At 43.5% G+C, this 18138-nt stretch overlaps 3 protein-coding genes across 3 annotated transcripts in view; 1 reads left to right on the top strand and 2 right to left on the bottom strand.

Moving 5' to 3' along the window:
* Positions 1 to 609: 609 nt before the first annotated feature.
* rab13 (RAB13, member RAS oncogene family) lies at positions 610 to 7614 on the bottom strand. The gene is made up of 8 exons (XM_012818142.3): positions 7018 to 7614; positions 6096 to 6156; positions 5031 to 5091; positions 4724 to 4801; positions 4154 to 4243; positions 3850 to 3915; positions 3545 to 3595; positions 610 to 3062 (listed from the first exon to the last, which is right to left on the bottom strand). Exons 1-8 carry the CDS (start codon positions 7139 to 7141, stop codon positions 2985 to 2987), a joined length of 609 nt encoding a protein of 202 aa, XP_012673596.1. The 5' UTR covers positions 7142 to 7614; the 3' UTR covers positions 610 to 2984.
* Positions 7615 to 8057: 443 nt separating this feature from the next.
* On the top strand, positions 8058 to 12271 carry rps27.2 (ribosomal protein S27). The gene is made up of 4 exons (XM_012818143.3): positions 8058 to 8165; positions 8929 to 9037; positions 11177 to 11287; positions 11970 to 12271. The coding sequence occupies exons 1-4, from the start codon at positions 8160 to 8162 to the stop codon at positions 11996 to 11998; spliced, it is 255 nt and encodes an 84-aa protein (XP_012673597.1). The 5' UTR covers positions 8058 to 8159; the 3' UTR covers positions 11999 to 12271.
* Positions 12272 to 12560: 289 nt separating this feature from the next.
* LOC105891807 (nuclear pore membrane glycoprotein 210-like) overlaps positions 12561 to 18138 on the bottom strand; it is an 11831-nt gene continuing 6253 nt past the window's right edge. The window contains exons 10-21 of the mRNA XM_031576084.2: positions 18008 to 18138; positions 17668 to 17753; positions 17170 to 17344; positions 16820 to 16995; positions 16466 to 16686; positions 15961 to 16097; positions 15678 to 15801; positions 14998 to 15150; positions 14394 to 14689; positions 13900 to 14110; positions 13473 to 13589; positions 12561 to 13154 (exon numbers count right to left, since the gene is read on the bottom strand). The exon at positions 18008 to 18138 is cut by the window's right edge and continues 31 nt beyond it. Of these exons, the coding sequence (XP_031431944.2) occupies positions 13057 to 13154; positions 13473 to 13589; positions 13900 to 14110; positions 14394 to 14689; positions 14998 to 15150; positions 15678 to 15801; positions 15961 to 16097; positions 16466 to 16686; positions 16820 to 16995; positions 17170 to 17344; positions 17668 to 17753; positions 18008 to 18138 (1925 nt within the window). The 3' untranslated portion in view covers positions 12561 to 13056. The remainder of the gene's footprint in view (positions 13155 to 13472; positions 13590 to 13899; positions 14111 to 14393; positions 14690 to 14997; positions 15151 to 15677; positions 15802 to 15960; positions 16098 to 16465; positions 16687 to 16819; positions 16996 to 17169; positions 17345 to 17667; positions 17754 to 18007) is intronic.

Below are 18138 nucleotides of genomic sequence, written 5' to 3'. Positions count from 1 at the left end.
CTGTGACAACGCTGAGTCCGGACAATATTATCTAAATCAATCTATCTCCTTTTGCATGTGTATTTCTGGACACGGAGAATACCCTATAAACGCCAAATTATTTTAATAAAACAAATTCCTGTAAAGAAAAATGTATTATGCTGACAACTTTTTAAAGCTGACAGAACACCTACTGTAGACTAAACCTGAAGACTACAAATCGCCCATTTATTCCATTTAAGCTAAACAGTGTATTATATCAATACAGAAAATCCATACAAAAGCACAGCGATTCCAGCCACAAAGCCGACACGTTTAAAATGACGTGATATCAAAAGCGAGTAGAGGACATCGCATTGCTGATCACTACACTTGCACATCACCACGCAAACACACGGGGGCTGTGCAGTTTTTAATTGGGTAATGCTGGTCTAAACATAGGAATGGTGGTTTGACCAAAACCCATTCAGCACAGGCTCATAAATCACATCACAGTGCTGGTCTGTGCCGTTTGCTTTGTCCCAGCATTGATACATGGCCTCTGTGTACACAACACAGCAAACACGAATCAAGGACCAGAATTGTTCAACAAGTTTTCAGCATATAATAAATAAATACAATCACTACATATTATAACATATTTTTTTATTCAAAGCGCCATAAAAGATTCAGAGACAGGGTGTTTCATTGACCGCCTGAGAAAGATTCATAAGTTCAATAAGAGTCAAGGAAAAATGGTTTCACACACACGAACACACACAAACATACACGCACACTCACATACACAAACAAACATACCGCTCACATACACAAACACACATACACACGAAAGACGGTACAGTGTGTCAAAAATCAAGCAGAAAATAGCAGTGCTGGTGTCATAACAGAATGTTGTACAGCTGAAACCCAGGTCATTGAAGACCAATTATTTTCTTCCTCGACATCGTCAATTTCATTTCTCTGACATACTTTTTTCTTCTTTTACACTTTTCCCTTCTTGCATCCTTTGTCTTTTTTCATTCATATCCACCTTCGCTTGTTCATTGATCTAACCTATTTTTTCTAGACAAGTTTGTAAACAGAAAGTAAAGAAAATTATAAATCTCTGATCTCTGTGCTATGTGTACAAAGGTGACATTGGTTCATTTATAAACTTTGAGTCACCTCAAAGGTCCCATCAGTAAGTTAGCTGTACCAAAAACTGGGATGCAGTCACAGCAGGTGAAATGATTTAGTGGCAGGTGATGAGATAAGGTAAGGACATCTTTATTATCCCCAAGGAGCAATTTGTTGCACAGCCAGCAGTAAAATAATCCTCAACAACCAACCACCCCACCCCACACTCATAAACATGGCAGTCTACAGGCATCAGTCATGCTGTCAGGTAAAAGTATTTGTATAGATCTCTCTGTAACACCTGATTTGGAGATACATGACGAGTCGCATGTTCAGGGTTACGTCATCATGACGGGCAACCTACTCCAGCCATACTGTTACTGCTGTTGCAGCCTCTCTCTGTCACACGCCCTCACATGCATACACACACACACACAAACTAAAAACAGGGGATGTGAACTGTGTCTGAGAGGACTATGTGTGTGTGTGTGTGTGTGTGTGTGTGTGTGTGTGTGTGTGTGTGTATGTGTCTTTCACAGGTGCCCACTGTTGTAGTTATTCTCAATGCCAACAGGAACTCTTCACTCAGAGACATAATGAACCTACTGTGACCATCCCTATTGTCAATACAGCCACTGGACCAAAACTTTTTACAATTCAAAACAAAAAGTAAACATGTTGCAAAAATGTTCCTCTAAACCTCTCTACACCACATACTGCATCATAAAGGCACTTTCTCTTCCATCCCCTACCTAACTTTACAATTCACCTACTAATACTTTAAATCCTAGCCTGGCACTGCCAGTCTATATCCTGAAAGTTCTGTTTTCACTGCAAAATGTAGTCTGGAACCTCTCTCTGGCTAAGCCCAGCAGATTTTCCTGCCATGCCAATTAGTGAGTTTCATGGAGTATTGGTTGTGCATTATTGCATTATCAAAAGTTGCACAGACACATTTGTGGAGCAGAAAGTTGAACGGAGTGCTTATCTTCACAGAACAGGCATCATGCCTCCCCTTCCTGTTGTCTTATTCCAGGAATGTGATTTCCCTGCTAACACTGCTTAGCATACCCTGATCTGCTAGCATCGCTTGGCTTAGCACAGACAGTCCAAATATTACACGATCTGTTGTCACTAAGATATATGATCCTTGGAGCTGATCTAATTGCTTCAAATGTAATTTTGCGCCATTAGCATTGACCTGACCCCAGACAAATCCCCATGGACAGCTTCCAGACCACAATGAAGGCAGTGAAAACACTTGGCTAGTACATTTCTACAATACTGCTGAAAGTATGGTACTTTCTTTCTTTCTGTCATCTTTCCATTTCTCCCACTTTCTACTCTTTTATGCCACCCCCTCGTATTTCTCCATTCCCCCAAAGAGCTCCAAACTGACAACATAACAGTGTAACAAACCCAATGTTGTCTTCCTTTTCTCTGTCTAGGAATGTCAAGGTATGGTGTAGAGCTGTGCTCACAAGGGAAAAGGCGACATAGAGAAGATGTTGATGGCACTGACAAGAACTCCTGACATGGCTTATCTGATCTACACTGCAGTCTGTATGTATGTGCAGTGTTTTCCACAGCATACCTTTCACATGTTAACCATGCATTCCCCATGGTTCCTACTGCAAGTGTTTGTTTTTCAAGGGATGTGACTTGGAATGTTACACAGCATTCATCAAAAAATTGGCAGTAATCCAGACAATGTTATCCACTGCAGAACAGGCCCTGCAACCAAAGCCTGCACCAGGCCAGATATACACGCACTCCTACTCTCTCAGGACTTTCTCTTCCCCATCTCCTTCCATCTCCTTTCATTCTTCAACTTATCATCATCTTCCACCCCCTCGCTCTCTCCCTCTCTCTGTCCATCTCTCGGTCTTTTAAATGAGTAGGCACTTGGAGGAGGACTTGGTTTTGGCTTCTGGCGTTGTCAACTTCACCTCCCTTCCTGTTGGTCCCTGGAATGAACAGAATTAGAATACACTGTGTCAGTGGTATGAGTCTACATTCACGTGAGGACCTTTCAACCGTCCCTGTACATACATTTTAAAATAAACTAGACATTTCATGGTCAGTATTGTTCGTGCATAATGTACCACTGAAAATAAACAGCTATAAATGATCTCCTTTGTAGACATTTATAATAGGTAAACAGGTAAAGTATTAGAGGCAAATAGTGATGTAATCTATACTCCATTCACTTCACTGATGACCTAACCAGCATACGGCACTGAATTATAAGGTAGTCACATGAGGTGCTTTGCATGTTAGATTGCAAGGACAACAAAGTCATTTTTCTGCAAAACATACAATACCTAGAAATATATATATATATATATATATATTTATATAAATCATAAACAGAGTGCAAAACACAGAGAAACCTGATGAAAACAAACTAAATTGCTGAATTTGGTGAGTCCCTGTTGTGCTTACTGACCGGTTTCTTGCTTGACTTCAGCAAAATGTCACGAGCCAGTGAAAGAAAGGACTGGAGAGGGGGATGAAGATGAAAAGAGAGAGAGAGAGAGGGGGATTAATTACATGGTGTCATACATTTCGTTTTTACATAAGCAGAAAAATACTACTGCTGTTGGTAACATTTCTGTCCACTTTTAACCATTTGAGTGTATGATCCAGCATAGGTTACGGACATTTGAGAAGGAGAAGGTCTGAGGGAGTGAGAGAAAGAAAAGGTGAGGTAGAGACAGAGAGAGAGAGAGAGCGAGAGAGAGTCGTTCTCACCTCCTCCACATTAATGCTGGCCTTGGCACTTGTCTCAAAGAACCGAATCCCATGATCCTTCGCCAGCTGCATAGAAAGACCATGTGACATGAGACCTGTTTTCTTCCACTGTTCACATCTGTGAAGGTACGTTTGTAACACACGTGTGATTGATGTACTACATCAACCCAGCTTATCTGATCAATGACAGACACATTCAAAACTTGTCAACAAGTTAAACTGACATTTACACAAACCTTTGACCGTGTCAGGAGATAAACCACACACAAACAACAGAACAGTACATGCAATTGTGCATACTGACTTTTTCGCCCACTTCCTTGGACACCTTCCGCTTGGCCTCAATATCACACTTGTTGCCCAGCAGCATGCGGCTCACCCCTGCTGATGCATTCTGGATAATAAAAAAACAAAAATAGAGATCAAGCTTCAGTTCCTCCTCCTCATCCACTGCACACAGAGAGCTCCTCTGTGTGGGAGCCAGCCCTGGTTACCTGCCCTACTGCTGTACTGAGTGAACATCAGCACAGTCAGGGGCCCTGAGCAACTGAGCAGCGCAGGAATGCTGATTTGGGATCAGTCAGGCCTTTTAAACACTGATGGGTTGAGTTAAGGGTAAACAAGGGAATGTTTGATCCAGGAGCAGCATCTTTGTCAGGCAAAGTAACGGAAGGGAACACGACACACATGCATAAAGAAGAGAGAGACTATGAGAGGGAGAGTCCCCTGGACAGGAACCATATACACATATGCTGATTGAGTTAGACATGGTTATCAGTTTAACTAATTTAAGGTTCATAAACCTACCCTAAAACAAACACTAACTGAACATGTTCACCAAATAAAAATAAGGGTGTCTCTCTCTCTCTCCCACCTCTTTGATGCTCTTCATCCAGTTCTGAATGTTCTCGTAAGATTTCTCGTCAGTGATGTCATAGACCAGGATGATGCCCTGGAAAGGAAAGATTAGGCATTAGATCCTGAGTGTGTGTGTGTGTGTGTGTGTGTGTGTGTGTGTGTGTGTGTCAGAAAAAGAGGATGTATCTGCTTGTGGCCACTGAGTCATGGTTTTGTGATCACAGTGAACAGAGAGTGTTCTGGATCCCCTTTGTGTGTGCATGTGTATGTGTGTCTGTGTGTATTTGTGTGTGTGTGTGTGTGTGTGTGTGTCAGTCACTCACCATCGCTCCTCTGTAGTAGGCTGTGGTTATGGTCTTAAACCTCTCTTGTCCCGCTGTGTCCCTGAAAGCAATGTGACGTAACACAGTCAGAATGACCCCCTCAAGGACAGCATATGGAGTATAACAATATTCAAAGTTCCAAAGAGCAGGTCCTTCACTTTGAGACATCTTTGAACAGTATTTTTTCATTCAGTTAGTCATGTTCTGATGAATTTGTGGTTGTAGAATGCGGTCTTAACTATGGCTTCAGTTGAAGGCTCAGATGATGTGATGTGATGTGGTGTGGTATGTGCGTGTGCTGAAATTTGAAATCTCACAGACATGAGCACTCTGACATTCCTTGACATCACACACACTCACACAACCATGACTAAGCCTATTGGCAAGACACTGCTCATTCCTGTCAGTCCAATGTCCAACTGTACTGCTGTTCTTGTCAAATAAAAGTTAGATAAGTGTGTTTATGTCTGTGTGTGTATGTGTTCAGAACAATGGCTGTAAATAGAGTTTATATAGAGTTGAGGGTTCAGGAGCACTACACAACACTGTAATGCTGACACAGCTGACAAACACGCTACTTGTATACTGTATATGTGTCATTTGGGATCCTGTGTTACTCAAGCTGTTTCAATTAGATTTTGTATATCATTGTCCTCTATACAACAATGCCAGGAGTCCTGTTTCATGACTGTCCTAAAGCATTTTTCTCCCCACATACACATAAAACATATGCTTGCGCGGCATAGACAGTGTACATCATAATTTATAAACGTATGAATAACCATAATGAGCATTTTTTAAAGGACATCAAATTTAGAACGCACAAGTCGGGGCCTGTGGAAACAGACAGTTAGCATTACAAAGAAAAGAATAGAATAGAAAAGAACAGTATTCTGTGACTACATGTATATTAAAAAAAGATAAAAGGACCAATGTGAAAATCCCCAAATGACTTTATTCCCATAATCACAGGCATAAAAGTGTTACCAGTGAGTATATATCCCTCTGTGAGCACTGCAATGGAACTGCCACTGAAACCAGGTTGAAGGAGAATTATCATCTTACCACACTTGCAGTTTGACTTTTTTTCCATCCACATCTATGGTCTTTACTTTGAAGTCAATGCCTGGTTGGGTACAGGGGAAAAGAGAAGATTGAGGGACACAAGAAACGGCAAGTGTAATGCACAAGAAAAATGAGAGAAAACAAAACAAATGGAATGCACACAGGAAGAACAGAGGAAAGTCTGTGAGTGAGAGAGAGAGAGAGATAGAGAGGGAGGGAGGGAGAACAGGAAGGAAGGACAGAGGGTTAACTCCTCGAATGGCTCAGATTTAGGTCATGCCAATTAAAATGTCCTGGTCTGCTCTCCAGACCAAGGAAACACATGGCAAAATATTGTAGCAAAGCTCTCAGCAGTTTAGCTGCGACAAAGTTGACGTCCTGCATAGTTTCTGTGACTTTCCAGCAGGACAGAGACAGCGGACAGGGAGGAAAAGGAGAGAGGGAAAGAGGGGGGAGGAAGACAGCAGAGGGAAGGGGTGTGGGGTCTTTTTGAAGATCTGGGTGAATGCACTGAATGCCAGTGTGTTCTGACATGATTTGAAGCAGGGAGGAAGCGGGTTATAGAGAGAGAAGAGAGATCTTAGTAGTGATATATGAGGGTAGGGGTGAATGAGCTGGAACGCAGTATGTGAGAGGAAGGGGGAATGAGGGATGGAGGAGGAGAAGAGACAAACAGAACCATAACAAAACAAAAAAAAGAGGATGAATTGTAGGTCAGACAGAGATCTGCGCATAAATAGGGCCAGGGTTGGAATGAAGTGACGTGACAACCAGCTAGTGCTGACATGAACAAGAGAGAAAACAATCAAAGAATCCGTTAATCTTCTGGTTTAACCTGATGTTTACCTGGCACAAATACAACTGTACAGTCAAAAAGCCTTCACTCTTTAAAACACAAATTCCAATTTTGCAATGAGCCTACCGATTGTCGATATGTATGTTGAATTGAAATTATCTTCAGCAAATCGGATGATGAGGCAGGTTTTCCCAACTCCACTATCTCCTATGAGTAATAATTTAAAGAGGAAGTCGTATTTCTTCGCCATAACTTCAACGTCAGATGTTCGAAGCAACGAAATTTATGATGAAACAAAATTCAGATTAAAATGCTCTTCCTTGAAATTGACAAGTGGCCTGGTCGTGAATAAAGCTTCTCTCTGGTTATGTCTCTTTAGAAGTGCTGTCCTCTTGCAGATCCTTTCTTACACCGCTAAAGCCGTTCCTCTAAGAAACTTGTCCAAGAAAGATAATCAGCCGGAAAAGTACTACTTCAAAGCTGGACGCAATCCAGGCTCTCTGTCAAGTCCGCATTTCAGAGTTAAAATGAATGGTGATGACAAGTATCCTAGACAAAATAAGAGATGTTCTCTTTGGTCGGCCTTTAAACGCCTATCCATGCACGACCTGTTTGCCAAAAACTTTTCTTGTCCCAAGTTTCTGAGGGCTACGTAGAACAAGCGACGTTGGAGTTTTGTATACGCTCTGCCTGAATACTAGTGGGAGTGGGAGAGAGAAAGCTACCAAAATATGTGTCACTAGAGGGCGTGCATTTACACTAACGATCCTGGGAAAAGTATGAGGTGTATAGCTGTTCTACAATGTTGCAGTTTTGATGATCTGAGTTCCGATCTGAGTTCCGAACGTGGTTTGATATATACAATGAATGAATTGAAGAATGAAAGATGTAATCGCGAGGTTATATTGAGTGATTTTTCTGGAAGCTTGTTTAACGATGTCTCATGATTCTCTTTATTAAATAAAGTTATGTGTGATAATTTAACGCTGTAGCCTAGGTGTTATTCGTAATAAAACAGAATAGCTGCACACTACATGTGTTTTTTTTGTCTGCTTATGCAGCAATCTGTGGGAGGTTAGACCTTAATTTACTAAAAATTCTCATACTGTGGACCTCACACACATGGAAACCAGCTCCTCCTGCTTTCAGCCACGACGCGTAAACATGGCTTCTAAATCACTTCCTGCCCCTGCGAATGGACCCCGTTCATATTAGCTATCTGTTTCCGGTTTGCCTTCCTTTTCGGCTACGGCTCCAAACTCGCCAACATGCCTGTAAGTACGGCCCAGAAACTATTAAATGAATTTAACTACCAACGAAGTTACAAACCCAGAGATCGCATACATAGAAGGGTGTGTCAGAATTTAGCGGACAAGTTTGTGTATTTGCAACGGGTACAATTCGCGGAGAGACCGTTCTAAATTGAAATAATTTCACTGAGCGCGTGGTGTTATGAGTGCTGACTGTTCTGACAAGATGGCGGCGCACAGGCAAACAGAAAGCATGAGGATGGACATTCAGTGGGATAGCGAAGTTTTAGTTGGCTGCTTTCCTGTGGATGTTCGGTGGTCTCAACATGTATTTGCCAGCTAACGATTGAGGACAACGAGTGTGCTGAGCGGTTTAAATAGATATTTCAAACCCGGCTAGATATGCTAGCAAGCTAATGCTAAAGTGGCTCGGACGCTCTATGTCTTACTAACGCTAGACAGATTTAAGTAAGATTGGCTGTGGTGTATAATTCATATGCATTAACTAGGTAACTTAATATTGATTCATGAAATGGATGATCTAGCGTTTTCGTTTTACGAGAAGTACATGACTGAACGTGGTCTGTCATTAATCGTGCCCGCGAGAAACTTGTTATTGGTCTGTGGGGCATTGACATGGCCAGGCGATGCTATCGGTCACATAACGTTTAGCGGTCCTCGACAGTCCATTGAAATACTCTTTTCAAGCCATTGTCAGATACTGTACTACTGGCTGTGTTGCGTAACATTATCAATACGTTTCACATGTACCTTCTGTCTTTTACAGCTTGCTAAAGACCTTTTGCATCCAACCCCCGAGGAGGAGAAGAGGAGACACAAGAAAAAACGTCTCGTCCAGAGCCCTAACTCCTACTTTATGGATGTCAAATGTCCAGGTGAGTCTAAGCCTTTGTACTCTCTTGTGTGTGTGCAATATTTCAATGTAGGGCTCGATTGCCTTGTTGTTGGTTGGCCAGTGTTGCCAGGTTTGTCTCTTGAAAGCAAATAGGGCCACATTTCTGACTTGTCATTTATGTTTTTCTATGATATTCTACTTGTGTGCATTTGGAGAATTAACGGCATGAGCAAATTCAGTATTTCAATTTTAGCTTCATACGTTTAGGCCTTGGTTCCTAGAGTTACAGGGAAACTCCATTGGTCCCCAGGATTTTTGGGTGAAAGTTACTGTGTACCCTGGTGGTGGTGATTATTGGAATATGCAAATAGCGGCACAGCTCCTCTGATGGCTTTGATGTGTTGTTTGTTGTAGTGGTAGCACCTGATTGATTTTGCAGATAGTATGTTGGTTGATCTGGCAGCCGACACTGGTCAGGATTACCTTCAGAGTGGACAGGGCGGGCTGCATTAAGGGCTTAGCGTAGCGCCAGCCAAAGTGCCTGTTACTGTACTTGTCATGAATGTCATGACGAGCGGTGTGGCTGTTGCTGCCAGACATCACACCATGCAGCATTGTGTTGGGTCTGCTGATCTACTTGCCACTGTCTTTCCCTGCTTTTTCTTCAGCCTATGAAGTGCTTGCAGTACGCACTGGGAAGATTTGATGGTGTGGCATATCAACTTCCCACTTTTCTGATATTTGTTAGTGTCTGCTCATGTTGCAGTTGGTACTTGATGGGCTATCAGCTGGAAGATGTGGCTAAGGATTTTGTTGAGTGTTGTCATAGGCTATAAGGTGTCATCACTGCTTTATTAGACAGGATTTGGTTCATATGGCGCTGGCAGCTCATGTGTGGAACAGCCATTTCTGCGTGTGATTGCCAGTAATGCTCAAAAGTGCTAGTTGACCTAGTGACACTTGATGCTTTTTCCATCTGTATTTTATCCATAACATATCTGCCTGTGGATTGTCAACTCACAAGTTCAGCCTTTTTAATGGATAGAATAACATGGAGCATTTAAAGTATCTCTCTTTGTGACTTGTGGTATCAAGATCACAACATTCCCTTTGCTAGTCTAATGTTTATTACTAATCCATTATGTGCTGAAGTGTGTCACTTTAGCAGAAATGCACACAAAAACAATACTGGAGATGGCAAGAGGTGTGGCTGCACTTCTCGTCAGCACATGCCTCTGGGAGCCGGATTTCCAGGAATAATTAGACTACTACTACTAATAGGGCTGAACGATTTGGGAAAATAATCTAATTGCGATCCCCCCCCCCCCCCCCCACAATATTGCGATTTAATATGTAATTTTTTTTATTTTACCCCCCCCCCCCCCCCCCAAAACCGTAATGCATGATTTAAATATGACCAACACAATATTAGATACATTTAGTGTAAAGTATTCTTTCCCACATTTTACATTTTTATTGAACTGCTCATTACAGAAACAAGAACAACAAATTGGTGTTTTGCCACTGTCCATTTAAGTAATTTAAACAGTCATTGTAAGTATAAACACAAGGCATACCCTTTTTAAACACTGTGTGCAAAATTTACCATCTTAAGAAATTATTATTATTTATTTATTTTTAGACCACGTTGTAATCGCGCACGTTGCGGTTAGAAAATCGCGTTTTTATCATATCACGATTTTATCGCAAATGCAATTAATCGTTCAGCCCTAACTACTAATTAGAATTACTCCTTCTGTCTTAAGAATCTCTGAGGCTGTGCTCTGTGTGGAATTAAAGAGCCTGTTCGGTTATGGATTTGTGATTCATTAACAGGCCCTCTGTGGGAAGGAGTAGAGAACCGTTTTCTTTGTATGTGACCAACGTGTAACTCGTAAGAACTTCTCCTCAGATTTAAGAGGATGTGCACATGCCTTTGTAAAGAGCGCTCCTTATCTTGCTGTTTTGCTTTTCGAAAGTGACTTACTGGGAAATCTCAAAAGGACTCGAAAGAGGTCTCTTCTGTCTGGATGAAATTCGGTGCCACATTTCAAAGCCCATTATCTCCAGTGCGCTAAGAGCAAGCAATAACTCAAATGTAGGTTTCCGTCTGAAATGACTTTGTTTACAGTATGCCTCTCCTCTCCCTCTAACCGTCCCTCTCCTCTCCTCCCTGCAGGTTGCTATAAAATCACTACGGTGTTTAGCCATGCTCAGACAGTAGTGCTGTGTGTGGGGTGCTCCACGGTGCTCTGCCAGCCAACTGGAGGAAAGGCACGTCTTACAGAGGGTAAGAGAGACACACACACACACTCACACACCCATACACACAGGCAACGAGCAGGAGTTGTTATGCATAGGATGCAGGGGTGTTTCCCCACCCATCTCCCTAGTGGCCTCGCTCGTGTTGTTTGTGCCAACTGCCTCCGCGGGTGAAATCTAATTGTCTTAAAAATGTATTTGAGGAACCACAGTGCTCATCCTGCTCGACCATTTTGAGAACCTCGTCATTTGTTTATAACTGGGAGCGTTCTACTAGATTCAAATTTAGAAAGCGATCACCGTTGCTTTAAGTTATACACAGAATTCTACTGTACTATAAAACCAGTTGGCTTAAGGATACGTTTCTCCTTTAAGGCGTGTCATGTCAAATGGATTCACATGACTTGTATTCCTGATGGTCATATCTTGATTTATGCAATATTAGACTAAATAGCTGAAAGCATGTCATTGGTACAGAAAGGGAAGCTTGAGGCTGTTATGATTCAAGTCTGTTTTGGAGGGGAAACATGACACCAATTCTACTAGAGAACCAGGTGAAAATTATGGCAATACTCCATAAGATGTCAAATGCAGTTACTCTTAAGGTTTAGTTAAAGTCTAGTGTATGGGATTCGTTGTGAAGGTTTTAGTTTTTTTCCCTTCCTGTATTATAAGGCCACACTTTGTTAACTCTTGTTTCCTTCCTACAGGATGCTCATTCAGGAGAAAGCAGCACTAGTCTCACCAACAATTCTGATAGGATGAGAGATCGAGGGTGGAGAGACCGGATTGGACGATGAGAGGTTCAGTGTCTTCGCCCTGGATGAGACCAGAACTCTTAGCTGAGGCGTGGTGGTGAGGCCAAGTGCAAGGAAAAGACAAACATGAAATGAAATGATATCTATTGCTCCCTGTGAACCAGGCTGTTCAGGGTAGAAGAGACTGAAAAAGATTCACTGGAACATCACATCTCCAACCCTGCCTCTTTAAAATAAAGTTATGTCTTTCGTTACATTATGGCTTGAGTGGTTGTTTGTTCAAAACGTCTTGTTGCATGACCTGTGACTTGGATATTTTCCATTACTCTAATTTTATAGTGTCAATCACCCTCTAACAAGTTTGCAGATGGCTTGGAGACTATATGTTAAAACACTATTACGTGTATAACATAGCTAGGTATGTAGGTGGCTGACACATTGCATCAAATCCTCAAGGGATAATATGCAGTCAGTAATGACACATGCAATACAAATTGAGTAAAACTCATTAGACATGGAGAATATTTTTGAATTGATCTGCTTTATTATGTCCTCAGAAAGTAGGTTGTGTGTGTGTGTGATGGCATTTCATGTGCGTGCGCTCCAGAGCCACTGCCTGCGTCGCACTGGCTTGGCCGTCTGAGGAGAGGGTCGTATCCACGGCGATAGGGTCACCTGTCTACCATCAACTGGGGAAAACACGGGGCAGTGTCTTCATAAACATCATCTAAACTCAGCGTCACAAACATTCAGATTTGATCAGGGTGGTTTTATGCCAAGACCACATCAGGGAAGGAACCTCCACCAGAAACCAGTGTGGCAGCAGCTCTTCACCCAACAAGATCATTCCTGACACTACTAGTGAAAGGGGTTGAATCCTATACCTAAGTTGCATGAATACTTAGAATAGTTAATTTAATGCATTCAAACCTATGTACAGTTCTGCTATGATGACATGCCAACGGTTTGCAGACCACACCCTGCAGTCTTAAGGGCTCTTTGTGGCCAGGGTGATTACATGATTGATTGCAGAGAATTGCTACAGTAAGCTCCAGTTAGGGCCTGGTAGGCCAAGATCCTCACCTCTGACTGGGGTTGACGGGTTGACCGAAGGTGAAGCCAGCATGGTGTTGTAAACTACACAAGAAGGGAATTAATTAGTGTTTTTAAAAAAAAAAAGCGTTTTAGTCGTTAAAAATATACCTAAGACGGCAAAGGCACCTTAACTGTATGATATTGTATTATTCCATTTATTATACTATAGCTCTTCAGTGCCACTGATTCATAACAAGAGGTTTATAGTATAAAAGGCGGATGCAAATGCTTCACTGGTCACCAAATGTTTGACCAGATTCAGCTACACTCTGACCTGTCCAGCTCTAGTGTGAGGTGTGAAGGGGGAATGGTTGCACAGGTTCAGCTAAATAAAGTGTGCACAGTAAATGCTGACCGTACCTATGAACAGAGTAGCAGTTACGGCCAGAATGGCGAACATAGCAAATGTCAGGAGAAGCTGGAAATCCAACAGCCTAGAGAAGGCACCAGCATCTGTCTGGGATTCCTCCGCTGCACCTAGACACACACACAGACACAGACAGACTTAAGTATCAGAACCACATAAAATAATGTGCACAGCTCTGTGTGCACTACAGTGACGTCAGAGCATACACTTAACCAGATTCAACCGGACATTTTTGAATGACAGCATCTGCAATGTACTCATGTGCTCTGGAATGATGTGTGTACACTCGTCTATTTCCTTACGTTCACAAGCTACTAGTCTATTACACAACACCGAATCCACTGTGTTTTAGTAGCAAGCCTGGCTGTTAGAAAACCTACATATATATCTTCATGCACCGATGGGTACATGGCAACTTACCCGAGCCAGCGCGTCTGTCGGGTAGGATGGCGACTGTGAGGGTGTATGTCTGGGGGGAGAGGCTGCTGTAGATGGTGACGTTGGCCGACAGTGGATCCCCGTCTGACGGGTAGTACCAGTGGGAGGTGCGCAGAGACACCAGCAGCTGGGTTGGGTCCTGCTCCGACACGGAGGGCCCAGACAGCAAGATGGCCGGGTTGTCTGAGTAGAACTGAAGCAAAGAAGAGAAGGAGGGAACAGAGGTGTGAGGAACTGTGAAACACAGAGCACACACAAATATAAGCCCTTGATACTAAGCTTAGACCACGTGTGGGGTAAACAGCAGTATTTTAGCATACGGGCGGTACGTCAGTGGCATTGTAATGAACACACATTTCAGCATGCGCTATCTGTAAGTGTTAATATCTGTTTTCAGCTTACTCATATTTTCCATATGTTCGTCTTCAAATGTGTTGACTTGTGCATATGTGCAGGTGTGTGTGTGTGTAGGCTACCTTCAGTGTGCTGAGCATGTGCTGTACTCCCTGCACAGAGAGCTCGGCCACAGGCTGCCGTGGGGAGAGGCTGACGTGTGTTTGGGGGCAGTGGAATGCTGGGACATACGGGAGGGCTACAGTGACAGAGGAGGAGGAGGAGGGGGAGGAGGAGGAGAGGAAGGAGGGAGAGAGGTCTGGGATGGCCGACTGACCCCGCAGGCCAGCCGAGAGCGAGACGAAGAGGGGGAGCGTGGAGAGGAGGGGGAGGGCAGAGTCTGACTGGGGATGCACAGAGATCCTGCAGCTATACTGGCCTAGACAGAGGGAGAGATGGGGGGATTTTGACTTTTAAAAATCTTTATTAAAAAACAAAACCTTTAAAAAAAAGAAAAATCAGTCCATATCAACAAACACAGTGAAGGAGAGAGAGAGAGAGATACACAAAGAAAAAAAATATAGAAAGAAAATCATATAAAGACATAAGCATTACATGAATATGAATAAGGGCCTATTGACATACTTTGTGCCAGCAAAACACATAACATTAGCCTACTTCCATTATTTTTAGCTGAATGCACATTCTCCATATTAAACTGGTAAATGAATTTGCACAATAACCTACCCGTTCCCCTATTGTACTGGGGAGTGGTGGTGAAGACTGACTGCAGTAAGTTGGCCTGCTGGTAGGGGGCGCTGAAGTGCAGCGAGCAGAGCAGCTCCTCCTCTGGCCGAAGCCTCTTCTGTATGAACTCGCTCTGGTCTAGAGAACACTGGGCTAACAGACAACACAGAGACAGCACCGCACAGCTTTAATAGTTTCTACCGCACACACAAGAGCTTTGGGAAGCTCCACAGATTGACGAGGAGTAGGGAAGGTTAATGGCGTTCAATACAATTTCACACAGTTTTTAGTTAAATGTTTTATCAATAAAGTGATCTTTCTCGAACTACGGGTTCTGTTGGAGTCTGATTCTTAAGACCTACACAGGTAAAATGAAAAGCTAGTTCCAACAGGAATATGTTGTGAAATTCTGGAAGATTTACATACTCGTAGTGACAGTGAAGCCAGTGCTGTGTCATAGTCGTGTAGTAATATGAGACTCCAAATAACAGTTTTGTCCCCTTGGACACATTCTCTTGTCTTTTTGTCCTCTCCCCTTTGTCTTCTTTCTTGTTACATTTTCTCAAGTTTTCTCAACGTTTAAAAAAAATACTTTCCCCAACTGTCACAATGGCTCTCCGGAATAAACATCTCTTGGCACCCTCATGTGTGTATGTGTGTGTGTGTGTGTGTGGTCTCACCCGAGTTGGCCATAGAGGTGTTGAGGTTCACGTTGATGTCGTAGTCAGGGGCTTGGGGCCAGTTGGTGAGGTGCGTGTTCTCAGGAGGGTTAAGGGTTGGGACGGCCAGAGGATCTACTGTCACCTGGGAACCACCGCAAAAAAACACGACAAAATTATGAAAAGGGGTTATGTGCAGTTGTATTAGAAATCCACACAGGGAGAGACTGCCACAAACAGTATGTAAAATGCATTAGTAGAGTGTCTTGAAAATCCATGGGATTGCTTGCAGTTTCCGTCCTACCTCTTTGAGAGCTTGCTGCTCCACGCCCAGCCAGTAGTAGACCACCACTGTCCCAGCATGCTTTGCCAGCGCCACCCCAGTGCTAGCGTCTATCTGAAGTATTCGGCTGGACGACACATTCCACGTGCCTGGCTGGCCTGGATTGAACCAAGAGGGTGACAGGATGTTTTATAGGTACATACTCCAATACGAAATATACTAAACACTATATTAAATATACTATACTATATATATATATACAGTACTATATACTAAAAATGGCTTTTGTTGCCTTCACATGAATGTCTCATCTCTAGTTCATCAACAGTTCTACTGGTTGATGATTGAATCAGTTGATGACTGAGCCAGTGAGTCAGTGGGGACTGATGATGATTGATGGATTGAATGTAGCACTTTGTTTTTCTTCCTAAAACACTCAAAAGTGTGGATCCAAATTGCGTCAGTTCTGTGTCATTACACTCATGATATAATGATGGTGTCACTGGGTGTCTTCACTGTGACAAACCCTGCTTATTGGTGAGTGGGGAGCTGAAGCAGATGACGTCTCCGGGCCGGATGTTTGCCGGGGGGTCAGAGATGGCAGGCAGCACGGGCAGGGGGGTGTAGTCACTGAGAGAGGGGTTAGTGGCGTCTCCCTGGACCCCCAAAACGGTCAGACCGGCCGACACCGTCTGCACCACAAACGAGTGACTATCTGAGCCCGAAGTTATCTGAACCAAATCATCTCTGACCGAGGATGGGAGGAAGGGATGGGGGGAAAGATGGACAAGAAGGAGAAACGTGGAGAGAAACAGGTACAGTCAAGGTGTGAGTTCACACATTGACTGTGAAATGTAATGGAGCACAAACGTGGTGTTACCTGTTTGTTGTGATGCGTATGGGTATATCGTGGGCATGGAACTCTTGGCCCAGGTTGTCGTAGCAGCGCGCCCGGATGTGGATGCTCCACCCCAGGGGAAAGGCCGACAGAGACGCCCCTCCCTCACTGTACAGAGTCGAGTCCGAAAACACCCGCACAAACCACACTGCTGCTATCTAGGGGTTAGAGGTCAAATGGGATCAGGGATCACAAACCAAACCAGGAAGAGATCCTGTTGTCAGTCTCAGGATGGGAGCAGCCTGAGAGCGATGATACATTGACCTGTGGGATAATAAGCACAGGAGCCTCATAACAGCAAGGCCACTGAAATCAATTACATGGAATCTCACTTTGACACTGATGAGAAGGGTTTGGTTGACCCCACATGTTTCCGTGGCGATGACCTCCAGGAGCGCAGCGCCGGTCTTAGACCCCGCCCTCAGCACCCCCTGATCATCCACGGTGACGAGACCATGCCCCTGGACACTCTGATGGAGGGTGTAACGCATCAGGCAGATGGAGTCTCTGCAACGCACACACACACACACACGTGTGTACACAAACACTATGTCAAAAACATATTTCAAAGACAAATCAGTCACGGCTCTATCTTCCCAAACTTCAAAGGCAGGCATACTGAAATAAACAAACCAGACAGAAACCCGTCCAGGCAACCATATCCACACACACACACACACACACACACACACACACACACACACACACACACACACACACACACACACACACACACACACACACACACACACACACACGCACACGCACACACATACACACACAAACACTCACACACACACACACATTTGCACACATGCACACACACACACTTGTTGCTCTGAAGGGGATATGTAGAGTGAGGTGACATGAGAATGGACTGTGGGCTTCCTGCAGCCAACTTCATTTCTTCAAACACCTAAAACAGAGAGACAGAGCAGGAACAAAACAGAGAATGAAAATATAAGTTTACACTGTCCCCACTTTCCTCTCACCACTAAATGTGAGAGAAGTCTTCACCCTTCAAACGCCCTTTACTGCTGTAGTCAGGAGCTCAGTTATAAATACTAAAACCACAAATACCATTAAACAATAGCTAATGCTGTTGGCTTTTTTTATATTAGTGCACTGTGCAGTGCGTTATTGTGCTGTGGGTGTGCGTTATGTTATTACCAGTATGTGTATCTCATCTGAGAAGGGACAGTAAGCGTGTTCGTCCTCAGCTGAAGAGTCTGTGGGTGCAGGTCGCACACACACTCGCAGAGAGGTCCTACCGGCAGCCCACGCTTTTACCAGGACGGAGA

Source organism: Clupea harengus, chromosome 11 (assembly GCF_900700415.2).
Source record: "Clupea harengus chromosome 11, Ch_v2.0.2, whole genome shotgun sequence".
NCBI classification, from domain to species: Eukaryota; Metazoa; Chordata; class Actinopteri; order Clupeiformes; family Clupeidae; genus Clupea; species Clupea harengus.
The sequence above is the reverse complement of the archived record's forward strand: the minus strand, read 5'-3'. Positions and strand labels throughout refer to the sequence as shown.

Bases quoted from the DNA above. Each gene is read 5' to 3' on its own strand.
- rab13 (XM_012818142.3), bottom strand. From the start codon at position 7,141: ATGGCGAAGAAATACGACTTCCTCTTTAAATTATTACTCATAGGAGAT. The intron at 3,596-3,849 runs GTGAGAACGACT...CCCCCTCTCCAG, and splicing joins CCAGCATTAATGTGGAGGAG to TCCTTTCTTTCACTGGCTCG. The intron at 3,063-3,544 runs GTCAGTAAGCAC...TGTTCATTCCAG, and splicing joins TGAAGTCAAGCAAGAAACCG to GGACCAACAGGAAGGGAGGT.
- rps27.2 (XM_012818143.3), top strand. The intron at 9,038-11,176 runs GTGAGTCTAAGC...TCCTCCCTGCAG, and splicing joins TATGGATGTCAAATGTCCAG to GTTGCTATAAAATCACTACG. The intron at 11,288-11,969 runs GTAAGAGAGACA...TCCTTCCTACAG, and splicing joins AAAGGCACGTCTTACAGAGG to GATGCTCATTCAGGAGAAAG.